Raw genomic sequence first — 21789 nt, forward strand, 5'->3', positions numbered from 1 at the left:
GTTGGCCACGTCCCCTAAGTTGTTGAGACCATGGAGGGGACCGGTGGAAATCGTGCGTGTTGCGCGACCCCAGTGTATCCAGATTAAATGGGGAAAACGCCATTGGTACGTACACCCCTCCCGGCTGAAACCTTTCGCGGAAACCCATGACCTCCCTGTGTGCCGTAACGACTGAGCGTGTGATGGGGCCGTCGGCTCGGGGTGGCAGGTGTCGCAGTCTGATCCTCACGTGTCTCCGCCTGACCTACTCCCAGGTGTCGCGGACCTGACGGCGGCTGACCACCGAGAGCCGGAATCCCGAGGCACGCACGGATCTACAATACCTGCCCCGTGCCTCCCTGGACTGCCGGCGCCACCGGACGGTCAACCGCGTCTGGCTCCGTATGACGGACCGGCCAGACGGACTCGTGCTAAGACTAGCCACTTTTCCTGAAGGGGGGGGGGGGGGGGGCCGAGATTGCGGCTCGGCGCCACGTTCCCCTTCTGCCCAGTATATTGCCCCGTTCAAGGGGTGATCGGAAAATGAAGGGACGCTGTACGAGTCATTTTTGTATATACGTTTATTGTTGTCTCTCGCCGCTTGTATATATTGTTCTGTTGTTGCGGTGATATGCTCTGCTTACGGTGGGCGGAGTTCTTATTGTGTTGTTGTAATTGTTGTTGATGTTACGGGGCACACACTAATTGGGGGGGGAAATAAACATTTTTTTAGCAGCCGGGTCGGCTGCGAGCTATGTGGTAGGGGGTGATGTAGTGGCGGTGCGCGCCGACAAGGTGGGGGCGTGGGTGGGCGTGGGTGTGCGCGCGCCGGGCGTGGCTACATCGAGTGTGGGGGGTGTTGACGCACACTGACAGTGATGGATCACGGGGCGGCGCTGGGTGCGTGGTTGCGCACGCAGACACGATATGGGAAAGAGGATCGTAGAGAGAGCGCTGGGTGATTGGTCAACTTGGGTGGGTGCTCTCAGCGACGTCCGCATGGAGGACTATAAAGGGGGACGCGCGAGAGCACTCGGGGAATTATTACCAGCTGAAGATCGAAGACGGAGTTGAAGAGATAGGGCCCTGAGACCCTAGCCCCGCTGTCCTTGTAAGGGCCGGGACCCTGTGCGGCTCAGAGGCGAGGCTGTGGGACCCGGGGCCTGGTGTCCATGTGGAACCAGGTTGTGGGACCCAGAGTCGAGACTAATAACCCAGCCGGGTGTGTTCCAAGAAGCTACGGGGCGTGAGAGCCCGTGTGGGTATAGCTCAGGGGAACCTCGTGGGTTATGTGGCAGTTGCCACCCGTGTAACAGTTTGGTGTTAATAAAAAGGTGTGCTACCCGTCAAGGTCGTCTCCCGCCAAGTGACTACTTTACAACTGGCGTCAGAAGTAAACCTGTCTTCACAAACGATGGATACCAGGAAGACTACCCGAACCCACGACCGAGATCGGGGAGACGACGACGTACCGGAGCCACAAGCATCGGGAGGCGAGGAAGATGAGACGCCACCGATGCAGCACCGTGCGGCGATGGACGACGCTGCGCTCGCCTCCAACACCGGCCTTCAGGAAGCACACTCCCGCCTGGCGGAGTTGTTGCTCGCCGCCGCTTCTTCGATTTTGTCCGAAATCACGGCTTCAGGGGCCGGGACGGCGACTACGAGGGTGGAGGAGGGAGTGCGGCCGCCAGGATCCCGCCAGAACGCGCTTCACGCCAAAAGTTTTGAAATTGGCGCCATTTTCGAGGGTCCACCTGCAATTGGCGGGAAGCGTGGACACCACGTGCTCGGAGACATCCACTCCACACAGCCCGCGTCATTGGCGCGCGACGAGACTCTCCACCATGCGCCTGCCGACGGAGCCGACATTTTCATTGACTACAGCGGTGCGCGGGAAAAACATTCTTCGGGGGACGACGACCAGGTCCTCCAACAGAGACTGCCCGCGCTCACGGCGTTCAAGGCCGACGGGGGCGACTGGGGGGCCTTCCAACGAAGGTTCCTCGCGCATCAGGAGATGTCGGGGTGGTCCGACACCACTGCCCTACGCGCGCTGCCGGCGATGCTCGACGACGACGCACTTGCGGCCTTCACATCCGCCCCAAGGTCGTCCCGCTCTACGCTGCAGACCGCGCTACATCTCATGGCTAAGGTGTTCAGACCGCCCTCGACCTGTCGCCACCAATTTTACGAACGACGTAAGGTTGATGGAGAAACTACACTCGCCTATCGCACATCGCTGCTCGCCCTGGCGGACGCCGCCTTTCCACGCATGGACAAGGAGGGGAAGGACGCCATGGTGACGGAGCAGCTGCTGGCGTTGGCACACGGGCTGGGAGTGCCCATAAATACAGCCGACGAGATGGACATCTGCTCCTTGGGGGTGGCGACAAGTATTCACACACACGAGGTCCTCAAGCGAAAGCGGCCGGTCATCTGTGCATCGGCGGGGATCGCGACACCAGCCGCGACGGGCGCCGAGCCTCAGACTGCGACGGTTCGGGAGGAGGCCTTCACCGTCTCAAGACCGGGGGAGTGGAGATCGGGGGGTCGTTCGCCCGTACGATCCCGCAAGCTGGAGCAACCGAAACCTACGACGTCCATGGTCTTGTGTTACAACTGCGGCCTCCGGGGTCACGTCGCGTCCGGGTGCTGGGCTCCGCGTCAGCGCGCCTCGGGACCACGTCCGGACGACGACCAAGGCCCCAAGTCGTCCCAGCAAACCCCGGCAAGTCGCGGCACCCCACACGCTCGGTCCACATACACGGCACACTCGGGTCGCCGCTTCGCGGTGGGGGGACCGCGTATGGGTACCGGGGATTCGGTTCGGCGAGGGGGGTTCGTACACGGGCCTGGGGCAGTCGAATGGTCAGAGTTGGCCCACAGGATAGTGGCTGCGTCGGCCGGGTCGTCCGTAGTAACGGGGTTTATTGACGGGGTCAAGGTCCGGGTGCTGGTGGACATGGGTGCGTCGGCCACCATCATTTCGGACCTTATTTATAACATCCTCCCCGCCCAATGCCGACCCCTTCTCCCGGTGGACGTACCGTTTTACGTGGCGAACGGAGGATCCTTGGGAATAATCGGACAGATTCGGGCCACTATTTGTATTGGTGATATCAAATTGACGGGTCCCATTTTTGTGTCATCGTCTCTGGCGGTTCCTTGTTTACTGGGCACGGACTTTTTGGCTAAAATGCCCATTAAAATTCTCATTGATCAAGCCTGCATTGAACTTCCGTCGGGTCGGCGGGTTGCATTTTTAACGAGTCCTACCAAAATACGCACGGTTTGTGCAACGGTTCAGGCGCTGGCAACTCAGACTGTGCGGGTGCCCCCGGGATCGCAAATGTTGGTACCCCTGCGGTTGCGAAAACCCCTGGGGATCGACGGGGGGGACCAGGGAGTCCTGTTAGGGCCATCTAACAGAGCAGTTGGGGGCCTGGACTTAGCAGTAGCTCAGACCATGGTGCGGACAGAGATCCGTTCGTGATGGTTCTGAATACGGGGCCGCGGACGGCTGTAATTACTCAGGGCACGGTGCTGGCTCACGCGGCGCCGCTGCCCGTCGACGGAGGGCTCGTTGCGCATGCCGACTCCAGCCTCGATACACACCCTCCATCGGATGAGGGGACAGAATGGCTCGACTCGTTGTGTGCTGGGTCTAGCGACTTGTCTAGTGTGCAGTTGGGAGCGTTGAGGGGCCTGCTACTCGAATTCGCCGACATCTTTAGCAGACATAAGTACGATATTGGCTGCACGGATTTGTTGCGCCACCACATAGCGACCGGTGATGCGGCCCCTATTCGGCAAAATCCCTTCCGGCTCAGCCCGGCCGAGAAGGAACATGTGAGATCAGCTGTTAACGACATGCTGGCTGCCGACATCATTTCGCCCTCTTCCAGTCCGTGGGGGGCTCCCATTGTCCTTGTTAAGAAACAGGACGGCTCCTTGCGGTTTTGTGTGGATTTTCGCCGCCTAAATAAAATCTCTATGGCCGACGCGTATCCACTACCTAGGATGGATGAGTCGCTGGATGCCCTGGCGGGAGCACAGTATTTTTCGACGCTTGACCTGCTTTCAGGATTTTGGCAATTGCCCCTCGATGAGGAATCAAAACCTAAGACTGCTTTCCGGACACCAGGAGGCCTATTTGAATTCAATCGCTTGCCCATGGGCTTACATTCCGCTCCTGCCACGTTCCAGAGGCTCATGGAATTGGTTTTGTCAGGACTCCAATGGGACACCTGTTTGATCTATCTCGATGATATCATCGTTTTCAGCCGGACTTTCGAGGAGCACCTCCAGCGGTTGAGAGGGGTGTTCCTCAGGATGCGTTCCGCTAAATTAAAATTTAAACCCGCGAAATGTCACCTGCTCCGGGAATCGGTCCGGTACTTGGGCCACATTGTTGGCCGTTCAGGGATATCCACGGACCCTGCTAAAACGCACTGTGTCAGCTCATGGCCAACGCCAACCTCAGTCACGGAAGTCCGCAGCTTCATAGGATTCGCCTCCTACTACCGCCGGTTTGTCGAACATTTTGCCACCATTGCCAGGCCCCTACACGCTTTGACGGCTAAAGGGGTAAGGTTTCACTGGGGCCCAGATGAGGAGGCCGCGTTCTGCTCCCTTCGGGACGCCTTGGTGCGAGCTCCCCCCTTGTGTTACCCCGATTTCACGTAACCGTTTCTGCTTGACACGGATGCCAGTAACACGGGTATCGGGGGAGTGCTCTCACAGGTGGTCGGGGGGGTCGAACGGGTGGTCGCCTACGGTAGTAGAGTTCTGTCACCTGCGGAACAACGCTACTGTGTGACTCGTCGTGAATTGCTTGCGATCGTTTTCTTTATACAACAATTCAGACCATATCTCTACGGACGTCATTTTACTGTTCGTACGGACCACGCGGCTCTCCAATATGCAATGCGGGTGGCGCAACCCTCCGGCCAATTGTCCCGATGGCTGGAGGTCCTACAAGACTACCAGTTCACGACGATTTACCGAAAGGGATTGCGGCACTCGAATGCGGATGCCTTGTCGCGGTTGCCGCCTCGCTCGGAATGCGCGTGTCTTCTGGGATCGGCGCGGTGTAAACCCCCTGTCACCGCTCGCGCCGGAGTTTTGCTCGCCGCCACTGATGCTCCAGAGGTTGTTTTGACCGCCGCTCTCACGTGCGGGGACTCGCTGCTCGCGTTACCTCTTATCGAGTGGGGCCGTCTCCAAATGGCCGACAGCTCCCTACTCACGCTACGGCGGAAGGCAGAGGCTCCCGAGGGGGGGGGGGACGCGGGTCAGTTCGTGGGTGGTCAGACAAGGCCTCCTGATGAAGTGGGACAATATGTCCCGGCGCCATACGCTCGTTGTGCCATCTGCTTTACGGGGTAGGGTCGTTCTGGCTGCTCACGAACGCCTCATGCATTTGGGATTTCACAAAACGCTTACCCTACTCCAACGGGACTATTATTGGCCGGGTATGGGGAGCGACGTGGAGAACATCCTCAAGGGATGTGTGGGGTGCGCTCGAAGGAAACCGCCACAGATTGCGGCTAACCCACCGCTACAATCCATTCAGGTTTCGCGCACGAACGAATTGGTTGCGCTCGACATTTTGGGGCCCTTTCCCGCTACACCTAGGGGAAACAAATACCTGCTGGTTGGCGTAGAGTACTTCACCCGATGGCCTATGGCGTGGCCACTCGCCAACCAGTCAGCTGCGGCGGTGGCGGACGCCTTTGTCCAGGGCTACGTTGTGGACAAAGGCGCCCCAGAACGCTTGCTGACGGACCAAGGAAAGAATTTTTCGAGCGTTTTGTTGCGCGAGGTGTGTGACCTGTTGGGTACAAAAAAAGTGCGTACCTCCCCGTACCACCCGCAGACTGATGGAATGGTTGAACGTCTGAACAGAACGATCACTTCTATGCTGTGCCAACAGGTCTGCAATGATCAGGTTGATTGGGACTTACAGGTACCCGGGGTACTCGCGGCATATCGTATGGCCCCACATGCGGCAACGGGCTTTTCCCCATTTTTTCTCATGTATGGGCGGGAGGCTGATCCGCCTATGGATGTCCAACTGGGGATTTCCCAGCCACGTGCGAATTCCAAACTGGCCGACCACATTAAATTTAATATCGCCAAGCTGGCTGAAGCGCGAGAGGCTGCAAGGTTAAATTCAAGGTCGCGCCAGGTCACTAACGAAAGGTTGCATGAACGGAAGGTGCATACGCACGATTGGAAAACAGGCGATAAGGCCTGGCTGCATTGTCCACATGCACCGTTGGCCACGTCCCCTAAGTTGTTGAGACCATGGAGGGGACCGGTGGAAATCGTGCGTGTTGCGCGACCCCAGTGTATCCAGATTAAATGGGGAAAACGCCATTGGTACGTACACCCCTCCCGGCTGAAACCTTTCGCGGAAACCCATGACCTCCCTGTGTGCCGTAACGACTGAGCGTGTGATGGGGCCGTCGGCTCGGGGTGGCAGGTGTCGCAGTCTGATCCTCACGTGTCTCCGCCTGACCTACTCCCAGGTGTCGCGGACCTGACGGCGGCTGACCACCGAGAGCCGGAATCCCGAGGCACGCACGGATCTACAATACCTGCCCCGTGCCTCCCTGGACTGCCGGCGCCACCGGACGGTCAACCGCGTCTGGCTCCGTATGACGGACCGGCCAGACGGACTCGTGCTAAGACTAGCCACTTTTCCTGAAGGGGGGGGGGGGGGGGGCCGAGATTGCGGCTCGGCGCCACGTTCCCCTTCTGCCCAGTATATTGCCCCGTTCAAGGGGTGATCGGAAAATGAAGGGACGCTGTACGAGTCATTTTTGTATATACGTTTATTGTTGTCTCTCGCCGCTTGTATATATTGTTCTGTTGTTGCGGTGATATGCTCTGCTTACGGTGGGCGGAGTTCTTATTGTGTTGTTGTAATTGTTGTTGATGTTACGGGGCACACACTAATTGGGGGGGGAAATAAACATTTTTTTAGCAGCCGGGTCGGCTGCGAGCTATGTGGTAGGGGGTGATGTAGTGGCGGTGCGCGCCGACAAGGTGGGGGCGTGGGTGGGCGTGGGTGTGCGCGCGCCGGGCGTGGCTACATCGAGTGTGGGGGGTGTTGACGCACACTGACAGTGATGGATTACGGGGCGGCGCTGGGTGCGTGGTTGCGCACGCAGACACGATATGGGAAAGAGGATCGTAGAGAGAGCGCTGGGTGATTGGTCAACTTGGGTGGGTGCTCTCAGCGACGTCCGCATGGAGGACTATAAAGGGGGACGCGCGAGAGCACTCGGGGAATTATTACCAGCTGAAGATCGAAGACGGAGTTGAAGAGATAGGGCCCTGAGACCCTAGCCCCGCTGTCCTTGTAAGGGCCGGGACCCTGTGCGGCTCAGAGGCGAGGCTGTGGGACCCGGGGCCTGGTGTCCATGTGGAACCAGGTTGTGGGACCCAGAGTCGAGACTAATAACCCAGCCGGGTGTGTTCCAAGAAGCTACGGGGCGTGAGAGCCCGTGTGGGTATAGCTCAGGGGAACCTCGTGGGTTATGTGGCAGTTGCCACCCGTGTAACAGTTTGGTGTTAATAAAAAGGTGTGCTACCCGTCAAGGTCGTCTCCCGCCAAGTGACTACTTTACATATGCATGTGTTGAACTTATTTCTTAATGTGCGTAGCCTACCGTGCTAACCGACGGTGCTGTCCGACCTCCGACGGTGCGAAAGAAGTTCAACGTACATACGTACATACATCCTGCTTCTCCGATCAGCCTCATATCCTGAGACCAACAATCTTATCAAATTTTTCACAGAGCAGTGCGACCCTTCATGCTAAAGAATGACACTAGAGAACGCAAGACTGCTGTGGTGGTGAGATGTTCACTACCTCGCCTGGTATGTAGGTCATGTGTTCGATCCCAACCCTGACGCCTGTTATATATTTTGAATTTGCGTCTCTCTCATCGTCACGGTGGTCAGGATATGTTATTTCCCTCGCCTGCTATACAGGAGGTCGTGAGTTTGATCCCTGACGATGCCTTCTGCTGTATATTTGGAGTCTTTCTCTGTCTCTTCCCGTGGTCAAGTTGATTTTTCTCCGGGCCCTCCGGTTTCCCCCCCACATTTATAATCAACGTGGTTGAGAGTATTTGGCAGCGCTACATTTCCACATAATGATAAGCCACGTCGTGGAGCTATCATTTGTGATGGCCGGGTGACGTCTGAAAAAGAGCTATATAGCTCAGTAGACCTTACCCGGTACAATAAAAAATAATGTAGTTTTAACATCTATGTAAGTGGGTAGCACCATGGCCATAGATCCCATTAAGCGACCTTTGACCCACACAGCAGAGATTGTTACTTGAAATTAAAATAAAATTCTATCGGAATTAAAATAAAATTCTATCGGAATTTTTTTTTGCCAAATTAAGTGTAGAACCAAATTCAAAAACCGTGGTTTCTTGTGCAATCATTTGGTGGCCGGAGCTGAGACCATCAACTCGTGGCCGCTTTTGGCTGGCCATCGAAGAAAGTTAATTTCATTGTGCGGTTTGAATGATTTATACACTACACTACAATATAGGACACCACTATACACTACACTACTATACACTGCACTACACTATACACTCCACTACTATACACTGCACTCCTTTAGAGTACACTACTATACACTACACTACTATACACTACACTATGCACTTTTTCTGGGATCCCTCCTAGTAGAGTATGATTTCCCTCCAGGTGTTACTTGTCTGTGTTGTGAGGTGGACCTGGCTGGCCATGGGTCCGGAGATGGTTGAATAGGCCAATCCGTGACTTGCAGATCTTGGTACAGTGGGGGCACGGATGGTCCATCCTGGAGTTCCCACTTGTTGTCTCTGTCTCTGGTGTGTGTGCTTTGTGGCGTGCTCTTTTCCTGGCTATCAACTCTCTTCGCTCAGCCTCAAAATGCTGAGTTCCATTGTTTATTTTGGCCCTCCATGATGGTCTATCAAGAGCATAGATTTCCGAGTTGTTTGGATCTATGTGGCGTCGCTTGAGGTGCATTTTAACGTTGTCACGGAAACACTTCCTTTGACCTCCGGGGGCACGTGATCCATCGCTGAGCTGGGAATAAAAGATTTGCTAAGGAAGCCTCGAGTCATTCATCCTCACAAGGTGACCTGCCCATCTGAGTTGATACTTTATCATGATAGCCTCTATGCTGGATGAGTTGGATCGCTCCAGGCCACTGATATTAGTTTGTCTTTCTTCCAAGAGTGATGTTTATTATTTTCCTGAGACAGCATTGATTATACATTTCGAGAAATTGTATGTGTTTACAATCGGTGGTCCAGGTTTCTGCGCCATTTAAGAGGTTTGGAATGATCACAGCATTATACACAGCGACTTTGGTCTTGGTGATAATGTGGTGGTCTTCAAAGACCCTGTTCTTATGTTTCTCAAAGGCAATCAGATGTAAGACCTTGCTAGAGAGATGGCTGCCTAAGTATGAGAAACTGGGAACGTTCTCTAGTATTGCATTGTTGATAATGATTGTAGGGGGTGGTAGGTGTCTTCCCGGAGTTTTTTAAAAAGGATATTTGTTTTGCTGGTGTTCAATGTTAGGCCCAACCTGATGTGAGCATCTGTAAATATGTTGACGATAACCTGAAATTCAGCTTCTGAGCATTCGCTGACTTGGGCATCGTCAGCATATTTAATATCAATAACGAATGTGATGTTTTCGACTTGGCTCTGAAACGGTTGATGTTGAATATGTTCCTGTATGTCCTATATGTGATATTTATGCGTCTGGGAAGTCTGTTCTCTGTCAGATGAAGCATTTCTGCCAGGAAGATGGAGAAAATAGTTGGTGCAATAATGCAGCCTTGCTTCACACCGGTCCTTACTTCGATTGGCTTTGAGGTTTCGCCATCAGAGAGGATGACAGCCTTCATACCGTCATGCAACAGATGGAGGACGTTAACAATGTTGTTTGGTAGCCATATCTCAGAAGGATTCTCTATAGTGCTTCACGATTAACAGAATCGAAAGCTTTAGTCAAATCAAAGAAGGCCATGTACAATGGTAGTCTCTGCTCCTGGCACTTCTCTTGGAGTTGACGGGCTGAGAAGATCATGTCCGAGGTTTCCCTGCCAGGTCGATAGCTACTTTGCGATTCAGGAAGGAGTTTTGCAGCAAGTGGTAGAAGTCTGTTTAGTAGGATTCATGCCAGTATTTTTCCAGCGGTGGCAAGAAGAGAGATGCCTCTGTAGTTGTCACAGTCTGACTTGTCACCTTTTTTGAAGACGTGACAATGATGGCATCTTTCAGTTCGTTGGGAAGATCTTTATCATTCCAGATCCTGGCCATGAGGGAGTGCAGCTGTTCTAGTAGGCGTTGTCCTCCATTTTTGTAACTATGCACTACACTATACACACTACTATAAACTCCTTTAGAGTACACAACTATACAATACACTACGATATAGTACACTACTATGAAGTACATTACTGTACAGTACTATACACTACACTCATATACAGTACACTACCATACACTACACCATGCCCTACAATTTTGACTAGCTATTGCACAAAGAAGGTTAATGCATCGCACGCTTTTAGATGAGCTTCTGCGTCTGTCTGGAATGCTCTTCCTTCCGATATTAGCAAGCCACTGAGCTTTGCACTTTAAAATCATCTAGATTGAAAACGAATTTCTTTAGAAATGCTTTTTGTGTTTAGTTTGTTGTCCTTCCCCCGTACACTTCTCATTAGCACGCATGGTTGGCTATACACGGTGCAAAAGAAGTTCAACATACACACGGTGACACAGGCTACATGTTGGTGAGGGTGAGGATGTGTGATGGACGCGCGTCCAATGCTTTCTCAACAGGGATCACGAACTGCAGCCAATGGCACCAGCTGGAGGAGGCGGTGCAGCTGAGAGAGAGGAAGAGAGAGGTACGAAGCAGGAGCCACACTCAGACTCACTCATTCACCTACACCAGGGGTCGGCAACCTACGGCTCCGGAGCCGCATGCGGCTCTTTACAGGCTGCTTCTTGACGATATGTACAGTATGTACTCAGATGCATTGCGGCTCTTGAAATACTGAATTTTGTACCGAATTGGAAAGAAATGGCTCTTCTTGTTATTTTGGTTGCCGACCCCTGACCTACACGGAGCAGTGCGCGGCTTCTTTGTGTGTCTGTGGTGTGTTTGTGCGGTGTGTCATAAACATCACCACTGGGGATTCCAAGGCGGCTGGGCGTGGTGATGGCCACCTACCACTGAGATCCTAGGTTCTCATCCACGCCTCCTCTGCCTGTGATGTATACCAAGTTCTCAAATATGGTTTCTGCGGTGTGTTGAACCTCTTTCGCACCGTACTTAGCCAATTGCGCTAATCGGAGGTGCGAGGGAAGGACAAGAAACTAAACACAATACACAACTCCATTATATATACTACAGTACTATACACTACACTATACATCACTATGCACTACACTACGATACACTACACACTATGTACATATGTATATTGAACTTCTTTCACAGCGTACTTAACTTTGCAATTGTGTATGCCGTGCAGGATCCTTACATCCCAACGTTGTTTCTCTGTGTGAAGCAGATCGAGTCCCGGGACAAAGAGAAAATGGACAATTGGCAGTGGGTGACATCGTTTTGAACGATGACGTTTCAGAAGCCTGAGCAGGCAGGCCTCAGGAGCTCATGATGAGAAAGCGGATTGAACAATGGCACTTATATAACTCACACGTCACTCCAAAGATAAATAGTAACAACCTTAGCCTCAATCCCTTTTTTTGGAAATTTGCCTATTTTTTCTGAACCTCATCAATGCAATATGAAACGTGGTCATGTTGGGGAAATGGCTTTTCATTCCATCATGTCCTTGCTATGAGGTGGGCGGATATTGTGTGCTCCATATTATGGATATAAAACCATCATGCAAACTCAGATGTTCCTTGCAGAGACGGGTTCTTGTTAGCCATCGAAGAAGGTGGTCACTGCATCATACGCTTCAGATGCACTTTTAGCTCTAAATTTAAAAACTCTAAAAAATTGCTTTTTGTATTTAGTTTGTTATCCTTCCCCGGCATACTTCCAATTTACGTGGTTGGCTACGTATGGTGCAGAAATAAGTTCAATATTTATACTACGTTATGCATTACTATATACTACACTATACACTACCGTATACATTAAAATAGACTGCATTATACACCACTATACACTACACCACTATACACTATACCATTATACTAAATCGAAAACTAAAAAAAAAATTCTGGAAATGAATCGAGGAACCGTTTGACCAAGTCTCGAGGGGCATGAGTGAAGTCTGCCTTTGGAACATGGAGCCCACCAATCGACATCAGGCCTGGGTGCTGCTATAGGGCAACATGCTGTTGAAGTACCGGTGAGGACGCTTGACGCCGAGGTTGAGGCACACGTATATTTATTTCACAATACGACAGTGGGCATATAACACTCGAGGGGGTATCGGCCCCCTCACCCGTATAACTCGGGATACACCCCTAGCTAAGTCTGTCCTAGCCCCGAGTCCTCCACTAATGGGCTAGGGGAGGCTATCTGGCCCGACACTGGTAAGTCGGGCCCGGTACCCGGAGTTCCAGACCAGCTCTTACAAGAGCACCGGCTCTGGCTTTCGGGACCACGCCGCTGGCTCAGTCCTGTCCGGCCCTGAAAAGGACATCGAACTAGGGGAGTCCAGGGCTCTATCTAAGACGTCTTCAGTCTTCTTCCCTTAGCTTAAAACATAACTAACTCGAGCCCTTTGAACATCCCCTTTTATACCCAACCCCTCCCTGAGGGGTGGGGCCCCGGGGGATCATAACGTTCGAACCAGCCCCCCCCAGGGTGTCTGGCTCGGACGTCGTAGAGGGCACCTCCTCGTGCACTTACGTAGCCCCGCCCACTGTGTTTGTTTTCCATAGGCTGCCATGCATAACGGGCCCTCTCTTTAACACCCCTACATCACCCCCCCCCCCCCCCCCCCGCATAGCTTGCAGCCATCCCGGCTGCCAACATACAAAAATGACAATAAAAGTGCATTTACACCTTGACCGCGCGTGTGCCTCACTATTTTTCAACAATAACAAGAACAGCAACAAGAACACAACAAAATGCAACAGCAAGAAGAGAAAACAACCCGACGCACCCCCCCTTGAATAAATACGAATTCCGTAAAAAAACAACCTATATACAATTTGCAGGGAACCCACCATACACACAACACCAGGTGAACCCAACGTATGTACATTTCAATGGGCAGGGAACACACCACCCACACAACACACAATGAACCCAACGTATGTACATTCAATGGGCAGGGAACACACCACCCACCCAACACACGATGAACACAACCTATGTACACATCTTCCGGCCTCATAACAGTCTGCACATTTTGCACGCGTCCTTGCAGCAGGCCCCTCACACTGTAACCCCGGGTGGCGGACCGTCAGGTGGCAATTGTCCGTCCCGGAGTGAGTCCTCATCCGACGCCGCGTGACCGTCGGTATCCCCAGGAGGGGTGGTCGGGCGTGAGCCCGTCAGTCCTGATGCACCTGGAGGTGGCACGGCCGGCAAGGCATTAGGTGAGAACGACGGAGACGGACCCAGTGAGTCGGTCGACCCCCCACGCGTTTGGCCACGCATGTGTGAAGTGGGATTGTGTACCGCAACGAAGGGTTTTAATCGAGAGGGGTGCACGAACCATCGCCGCTTCCCCCATTTAATGCGCACGCACTGTGGTCGCAAAACTTCGACCACCTCCACAGGGCCCCGCCACGGCCGCACCAGCTTAGAGGAGGTTGCCAGTGGCACTTGGGGACAGTGCAGCCATGCCTTGTCCCCCGGCTTCCACTGTATCATGTGCGCTCGACCCAGCCTGAGGCGCTCATTCGCCTTTTGACGGAGGTCCGAGTTTAGCATTGCAGCATCCCGCGCCTCTGTTAATTTGGCCAGATTAAACGTGACGTGGTCAGCCAATTTAGTTTTCCCTTGCGGCTCGGGGATCTGCAGCTGGGCGCGAACAGGCGGGTCGGGTTCGCGACCGTACATGAGGTAAAAGGGGGAAAATCCCGTAGCTGCATGGGGTGCCATCCGGTATGCCGCCAAGACCCCTTGAATATGCAGGTCCCAGTCGGTCTGTGAGTCCGAGACCTGCTGTGACATCATTGACGTAATGGTGCGATGCAGGCGCTCGACCATCCCGTCAGTTTGCGGGTGATACGGGGAGGTACGAATTTTCTTCGTGCCTAGGAGGTCACAGACTTGTTTGAGTAATTTACCGGAAAAATTTCTGCCCTGGTCGGTCAGCAGCCGCTCCGGAGCACCTTTGTCCAGGACGTATCCCTGAACAAAGGCCTCCACGATGGCTGCTGCCGACTGGTTGGCAAGGGGCCAGGCCATAGGCCAGCGTGTAAAATACTCGACACCAGTCAACAAATATCTATTGCCCCTGGGGGTGGCGGGAAATGGGCCCAAAATGTCCAGCGCGACAAGCTCATTTATTCTGGCCACTTTGATCGATTGCAAGGGCGGGTTAGACTCCCGCGCCGGCGGTTTCCGTTGCGCACACCGAGGGCATGATCCCAATAAATCCCCAACATCCCTCGTCATGCCAGGCCAAAAAAATCAAGTTGTAGCAGGGCAAGAGTCTTTTGGGTCCCCAGGTGTAATAGGCGCTCATGCGCGGCCCAGAAGGGACCACCAGCCGATGTCGCTGGGATTTCCCGTCCCAATGCATCAGCAGACCTTGCACCATTTCCCATGCATCAGAATCACCCTTCACACGCCCAGCACCCCCGACGCGACGACGCCACCCGAGGAGGGAGGTATCCTCCATCTGGAGGCGCCCCCATTCAGTGACGGGCAACCCCAACAGGGAATCTCTTCCCTGTTGTTCGATTGAATTAGTAATTAATGTTTCGTCGTCGTCGGTGGCTGCCAAGACCGGAACCGATGCGTCCCCTGAAGGCCTGCAACGTCCCGACCCCAGGAGGCATGCACATTCGGTGGTGGTTGGCATGCGCAACAGAGCGTCCGCATTCGTATGGCGAACGCCCTTACGGTAGGTGGTTTCAAAATCAAAGTCCTGGAGAACCTCCAACCATCGAGACAACTGTCCCGATGGTTGTTGAACTCGCAGGGCATACTGTAGTGCCGCATGATCTGTGCGGACGGTGAATTACCGACCGTACAGATATGGGCGATACTGTTGGATGAAATAGACAATTGCCAACAGTTCCCTACGGGTGACACAATATCTTTGCTCCGCAGGAGACAACACCCGACTACCGTACGCGACCACCCGTTCCACGCCATCAACCACCTGGGATAGCAAACCCCCAATACCCGTGTTGCTCGCATCGGTGTCGAGCAAAAAGGGCTTAGAAAAATCGGGGTAAACCAAGGGAGGGGCTTTTACCAGGGCGTCCCGAAGGGAGCAGAAAGCAGCCTCCTCCTCTTGACCCCAGTGGAACCGAACCCCTTTAGATGTTAAAGCGTGCAGGGGTTTGGCAATTGTCGCAAAATCAGCGACGAACCGTCGGTAATACGACGCGAAACCAATGAAACTCCTGACCTCTCCCACCGAGATGGGAGTCGGCCAGGAGCTGACACACTGCGTTTTGGCGGGATCGGTAGCAATACCTGAGCGTCCCACGATGTGCCCCAAATAACGCACCGAATCGCGCAACAAATGGCATTTTTGGGATTTGAATTTGAAATTAGCAGCCCGCATCTTTAGGAAAACCGCCCGCAACCTCTGGAGATGTTCGTCAAAAGTTTTACCAAAGACGATAACGTCATCCAAATAAATGAGGCACGACTCCCATTGCAATCCAGCCAAAACCAATTCCATCAAACGCTGGAAAGTTGCCGGCGCTGAGTGTAAGCCCATCGGCAACCGGTTGAATTGGAACAGGCCGTGCGGTGTACGGAAAGCAGTTTTAGGCTTAGAATCATCGTCCAGAGGAAGCTGCCAGAATCCCGAAAGTAAATCGAGTGTGGAAAAGAATCGCGCTCCCGCCAAGGCGTCCAGCGATTCATCCATCCGAGGGAGCGGGTATGCGTCGGCAACCGAAATTTTGTTAAGGCGCCGAAAATCAATGCAAAACCGCAACGAACCGTCCTGCTTTTTAACCAGGACGATCGGCGCTCCCCAAGGGCTGGTGGAAGGAGAAATGATGTCGGCGGCCAACATGTCATCAATAGCCGATTTGACATGGTCCTTTTCGGCAGGACTCAACCGAAACGGATTTTGGCGAATTGGCGCGCTGTCACCCGTGTCAATATGGTGACGCAGCAGGTGAGTACAACCCAAATCGTATTTATTCCGACTAAAAACGTCGGAAAATTCCCGCAGTAGTGTTTTAAGTTGTTGACGCTCTGAATCTGACAGGTCCGTCGATCCCGCACAAAGCGCCTCGAGCCACCCTTCATCGCTGTCCGAATGCGGTCGCGGCGCAGGGACAACGCTGATGTGATTTGCGACGGTTTCCTCACATGGCACCGGCGTTGCGTGAGCAAGCACGGTTCCCTGTGGGACCACCACCGTCTGCGAGCCCACATTGAGGACCGCGATGAAGGGTTCACCGTCCCCTCTTACTATGGTCTGGGCCGGAAGTAAATGAGGTCCACTAACCCCGGCCCTAGACGGCCCCAGCAGAACCCCTTGGGCCGCAATACCCTTAGCGAAGGGTCGCCGAAGTTTCAAGGGAATCAACATTTGTGCCCCCGGAGGGACGCGCACCATTCTCTCTACGAATGCCGGCACCGTCGCGAACGCCGTCCGAGTCGTAACGGGTGATGGCAGAAACGCCATGCGTCTGCCCGACGGGAGCTCAATGCATCCCTGGTCGATTAATATCCTAATCGGCATTTTGGCCAGGAAGTCCGTCCCCAGCAGGCACGGAACCGCCAGCGAGGAGGAAACAAAAATCGGCCCAGACAATTTAATTTCCCCAACACAAATTTGGGCCCGAATTTGTCCGATGATGCCAAGTGAGCCCCCGTTAGCCGCATAGAATGGTACGTTAACAGGCATCAAAGGACGGCTCTGGACAGGGAGAATATTGTAAATTAACTCCGAAATAATGGTCGCCGATGCCCCCGTATCGACCAGGATGCGCACCTCAACCCCGTCGATGTGCCCCACAACGGCCGACGACCCCGACGATGCGGCTACCACACGATCGGCCAGCACGGACCACTGGCCGGGTTCGATATGAGTACCCAGAGTGGTGCGTGATGGTGCGATGGTGCGCGATATCGGCCCCCCTCTCGTTGCGGTGTTTGAGTGCGTGACGGGCGTGTGCGTGGGCCAAACATGTGGGGTGCCGCGACTCGCCGGGTTATGATGGTGGAGCTTGTGATGAGGCCCGTCGTCCCGTTGAGGTGTCGTCCCGCGCTGACGAGGAGAGCGGCACCCCGAGGCGACGTGGCCCCGGACGCCGCAGTTAAAACACCGCGGGAGCGCCGTCGGAGGTGACGGATGGTCGGAACGGCCCGACCCGTCCCGGCCCGACCGTGCTCCCGTCGCCTGTTGCCGTCGGTGGTCGACGGCGTAGAGCTCCTCCGTCGGAAGGGTGGCTGCAGCCACCGCACGCCCCGCCGATGCCCTGCTGGCTTTCCGCCGGAGTGACAGGAGGTTGGCGTGGAGGAGCCGCGCCGCCTGGAGCGATGTCATCTCCGCGTCCTCCTGTGCGACGACAGCGATGTCAAGGTCGTCTGCCAGGAGGAGGATTTTCTCCGTGACCATAGCGTCCACGCCGTTGTCGTCCATACGAGGGAAGGCCGACTTAGCCATCGCCAGGAGGCTCGTCCGGTATGCTAGGGGCGACTCCTTTTCACCCCGCTTGCGGTCGTAAAATTGCTGTCGGCATTCAGCTGATGGTCCATAGACCCCGCCCAGCAGCTGTAGCGCCATCGGTAATGTAGACCGTATCTCTCTCGGCGCCGATGTGAGGGCGGCGAGCGCGTCGCCGTCGAGGAGCGCCGGCAGCGCGCAGAGAGCCTCCTCATCGGACCATTTTGCCATCTCCTGATGGGCGAGGAAACGTCGTCGAAAGCCGGCCCAGTCTCCCTCCGCGCCGATGAACTCCTTCAGCGGGGGCAGTCTCTGATGAAGCGCAGCGGTTGTTGTAGACTCCCGCAGGTTGTTGTCACCCCCACTTGGCTGTGCATCGGTGCGAACGGCCGATGGGATCGCCTGTCGCGGTTGTGATGACGCACCCTCCGGCGGTGATGACGCTGCAGCTCCAGCGACGGCGATGTCGGAGCGGATGTTCAGGCTGGCCACGTCCTGAACAGCTGTAGCGTCGATGGCGGGAAATTCAAATTCCGACTGCTCCGAAATGGCGGGAAGGCGCCCTGGTCGTTGGCTCGCCTCGCCCCGTGTTGGATCACCGGCCCCCAATCGCGTGATGGTCTCCAGCGTGGCGGCAGCGGCATACAGCAGCTCCGCCAGCCTCCCGTGAGCCAGCCGTAACGCGTCTGACTGCGGCTCCTCTTCATTTCGATGCCCCGGTAAGGAGGCGTCAGGCCCCGGCTGCACCATGTCTTGTGGAGCCGTCTCGGGCTCGACGATCTCGGCAGTGTCTTCCTCCTGCGGTACTTTGGCCCACGCTGTTTTCCGCGTGTCCATGTTCGTATTACTTCTGACTCCAGTTGAAGTACCGGTGAGGACGCTTGACGCCGAGGTTGAGGCACACGTATATTTATTTCACAATACGACAGTGGGCATATAACACTCGAGGGGGTATCGGCCCCCTCACCCGTATAACTCGGGATACACCCCTAGCTAAGTCTGTCCTAGCCCCGAGTCCTCCACTAATGGGCTAGGGGAGGCTATCTGGCCCGACACTGGTAAGTCGGGCCCGGTACCCGGAGTTCCAGACCAGCTCTTACAAGAGCACCGGCTCTGGCTTTCGGGACCACGCCGCTGGCTCAGTCCTGTCCGGCCCTGAAAAGGACATCGAACTAGGGGAGTCCAGGGCTCTATCTAAGACGTCTTCAGTCTTCTTCCCTTAGCTTAAAACATAACTAACTCGAGCCCTTTGAACATCCCCTTTTATACCCAACCCCTCCCTGAGGGGTGGGGCCCCGGGGGATCATAACGTTCGAACCAGCCCCCCCCAGGGTGTCTGGCTCGGACGTCGTAGAGGGCACCTCCTCGTGCACTTACGTAGCCCCGCCCACTGTGTTTGTTTTCCATAGGCTGCCATGCATAACGGGCCCTCTCTTTAACACCCCTACACTGTGAAGCGTCATGTTCAGCTGCTCATAACGTCTGTCTTCCAACCGCTTCGACATCAATCAAACTGATTTTGACGCACCACCACCCCCCCGCATGATTTTCTGATCGGGGTTGTGAATTAGCACTACCGGTGTACCGCTAATACGTTCATTTGGAATGTTTACTTTTGCGATGCAAATCACTATTTCTTTAACCAGGTTGTGTGAACTCAAGAAACCAGGATGCATCTCATTTGCTAGTGCACACAAATACGCTACAAATACTAGTAGAAAACAATGATATACCATGCCTCGCAGGAGTAACGTCCTCCCCTTCACGCCCCACTGACAAAATCCCTGCACATATGGGATGAATTGCAGGTTTTGAATTATTTGTACTTCTGTAGTGATGCGAATCGGAGACAGTAATACTTGGAGACACTTCTTTATTAAACAAGCACCATCGGCATATATACACACCCTATGTGGGTGCACACTTAAAACTAAGACCTTCTATTGTCGGCGGCACTAGTTAGTTAGAACAGTTGGTAGGCTGTGTGACTAATAGCACCCCGGGATGGTGAAGATGAAAACGACGACGACGAGATGGTAACGATGACGATCTTGAACAACCGGGACGGGGATTCCACTTCCAGCAACAGCCCCGAGCTCCTGCTCAGGGCCCCCTCTTATACTCACAGCGTGGCCTTGCTCCGGCCTGGCCACGCCCCCCTTCTGGAACCTACTAGCAGGTTCCTGGGGCTTACCGATGGACCCCTTCTGTGGCCTTTCCCCAAGATGCTCCCTCTCGTGTCTATCGTGGCCTGCTGACGCGAGTCCTGCCGTACACCGCAGTTACATCACATTATAGTTTAATTTTACGGTTACAAGTTATATCTTTACGGAACTCCCTCATTCAACGTCTCACCTGCGCCGTGCCGAATCAATTCTAAAATCGGTGACGTAAACGCCTACTCGACCACACCGAATCGATCAAACTGAATCGAATCGATCAGTGATCGTGTTAATGTGAAGTCTCCATCATCACCTCAGCACTTTGTCAAAAATATGTTCAAAAGAAAATAAAGAGGTTCTCCTTATAATACTGAAGCGCGAAACTATGCACAATTTAACAAATACATAACCACACAGGTTACAATGAAATAAAATGCATTTATTGTAACATAAAAGCTCATACAAATTACGATCGAAAACCACTCGTACTAAAAGTAAGTTACAATACATCAACATTTATTTGGGGTGAATTATGTCATAATTGCGCAAGTACGTAATAAAATATGTATCAAATAAAGTAAAGTTATCATACAGAATTGGCAGCTTCGCATTAGATTGTGCTGAAGATATAAAAAACAATTACATTTTGAAGCAGTGGATATTATATTGACTGATGTCATCTGTCCTATCTGTATGGTAAGGACTTTTACTCCCGTGTGTAGATTTTCTCCAGGTGCTATATGAAAACTCAAATTTATTAGTAATTACATGCGTTGGAGGCATTAACAAAGAATGTTTTCGAATGACATGCATTTTTGTCCTAAAGATAACTTCATTGTTGTGAGGAATCTAATATTTCAATATTATGTTTATTCATGGTGGGAAAAAAGTTACTATTAGGTCTGGGTCTCAACTGCTTCTACAACTATTTGACCTGACAATGAATCGAACGTCTACGTAGGATTTAGACATGCAAATGATGACCGGATATGCTGACACAAAGCATTGTGGTCCAGTCGATTCCAGTCTCTGCTGGGTGGGCGAATAATATAATCGGTGATGCCACTTTTCACATCACAAAACTGTGATCTAATTCATAATATATGGTTTTGGGTTAGATCGCGTAAATATTTGTCGTTAAACCCGATCAAACCCAAAAACCTCTATTATACATGCAGTTTTGGTGATCTGTGCTTAACGCCTGACACTAAGCTGTGTGTAACGCTGGGTAGGCGACGTGGATTTTGATGCATTAAAAATAAATGTCATGAAAGGTGTATTATTAAAATGTTTATTAATTCACAATAGAGGTTTTTGGGTTAGATCACGTGAATATATAAATGTGTCGTTAAAACCCACCACCACCCGACAGCCAACTAGTAAGGGTTGTCACGTAAACAGAACATGGCAATTCCCCACTCGTACAGCACACCGGTGTGTTGGAGAGCCAATTTTTTACACGATCTAACCCACAAACCTCTATTATAGATGATTTTTGGTCGCGAAAGCCTACGTGTTAAACTTGCAACTAATTATTAGTTTGTTCTTCATAAATAAACCAGCTCCGCTTTTGATAAAAGCCAAGTGCGCCCCTGTTTTTGTATTTTATCTTTTCGTTTAGCAGACCATTACAGAATAATTATTCATAATCTATTCAGTTAATTTGAGTGTGACAATAGTTTTTTTTTGCACATCAAATAGAAATTGAAATAAAGAAGCGGAATCATTTAAAATTTGAACTCAGTGCAGTTTCACTTGGATGACTTTTGCTCGCACTTGTATTGAAAATTTGTGAAAATTCG

General features: G+C 52.9%; 1 protein-coding gene across 2 annotated transcripts in view; it reads left to right on the forward strand.

Moving 5' to 3' along the window:
* Positions 1–13003, forward strand: part of LOC133362379 (V-set and immunoglobulin domain-containing protein 1-like) — a 66070-nt gene extending 53067 nt beyond the window's left edge. Inside the window, exons 10-11 of one of the 2 annotated variants that reach the window (XM_061581311.1) lie at positions 10861–10928; positions 11595–13003. In XM_061581311.1, coding sequence (XP_061437295.1) covers positions 10861–10928; positions 11595–11677 — 151 coding nt within the window. In that variant the 3' untranslated portion in view covers positions 11678–13003. The remainder of the gene's footprint in view (positions 1–10860; positions 10929–11594) is intronic. The other variant, XM_061581310.1, reaches the window with a different exon arrangement.
* Positions 13004–21789: the final 8786 nt, after the last annotated feature.

This window comes from Lethenteron reissneri, unplaced genomic scaffold (assembly GCF_015708825.2).
Source record: "Lethenteron reissneri isolate LAM-NWPU_2019-01 unplaced genomic scaffold, ASM1570882v1 scaffold_146, whole genome shotgun sequence".
Taxonomy (NCBI): domain Eukaryota; kingdom Metazoa; phylum Chordata; class Hyperoartia; order Petromyzontiformes; family Petromyzontidae; genus Lethenteron; species Lethenteron reissneri.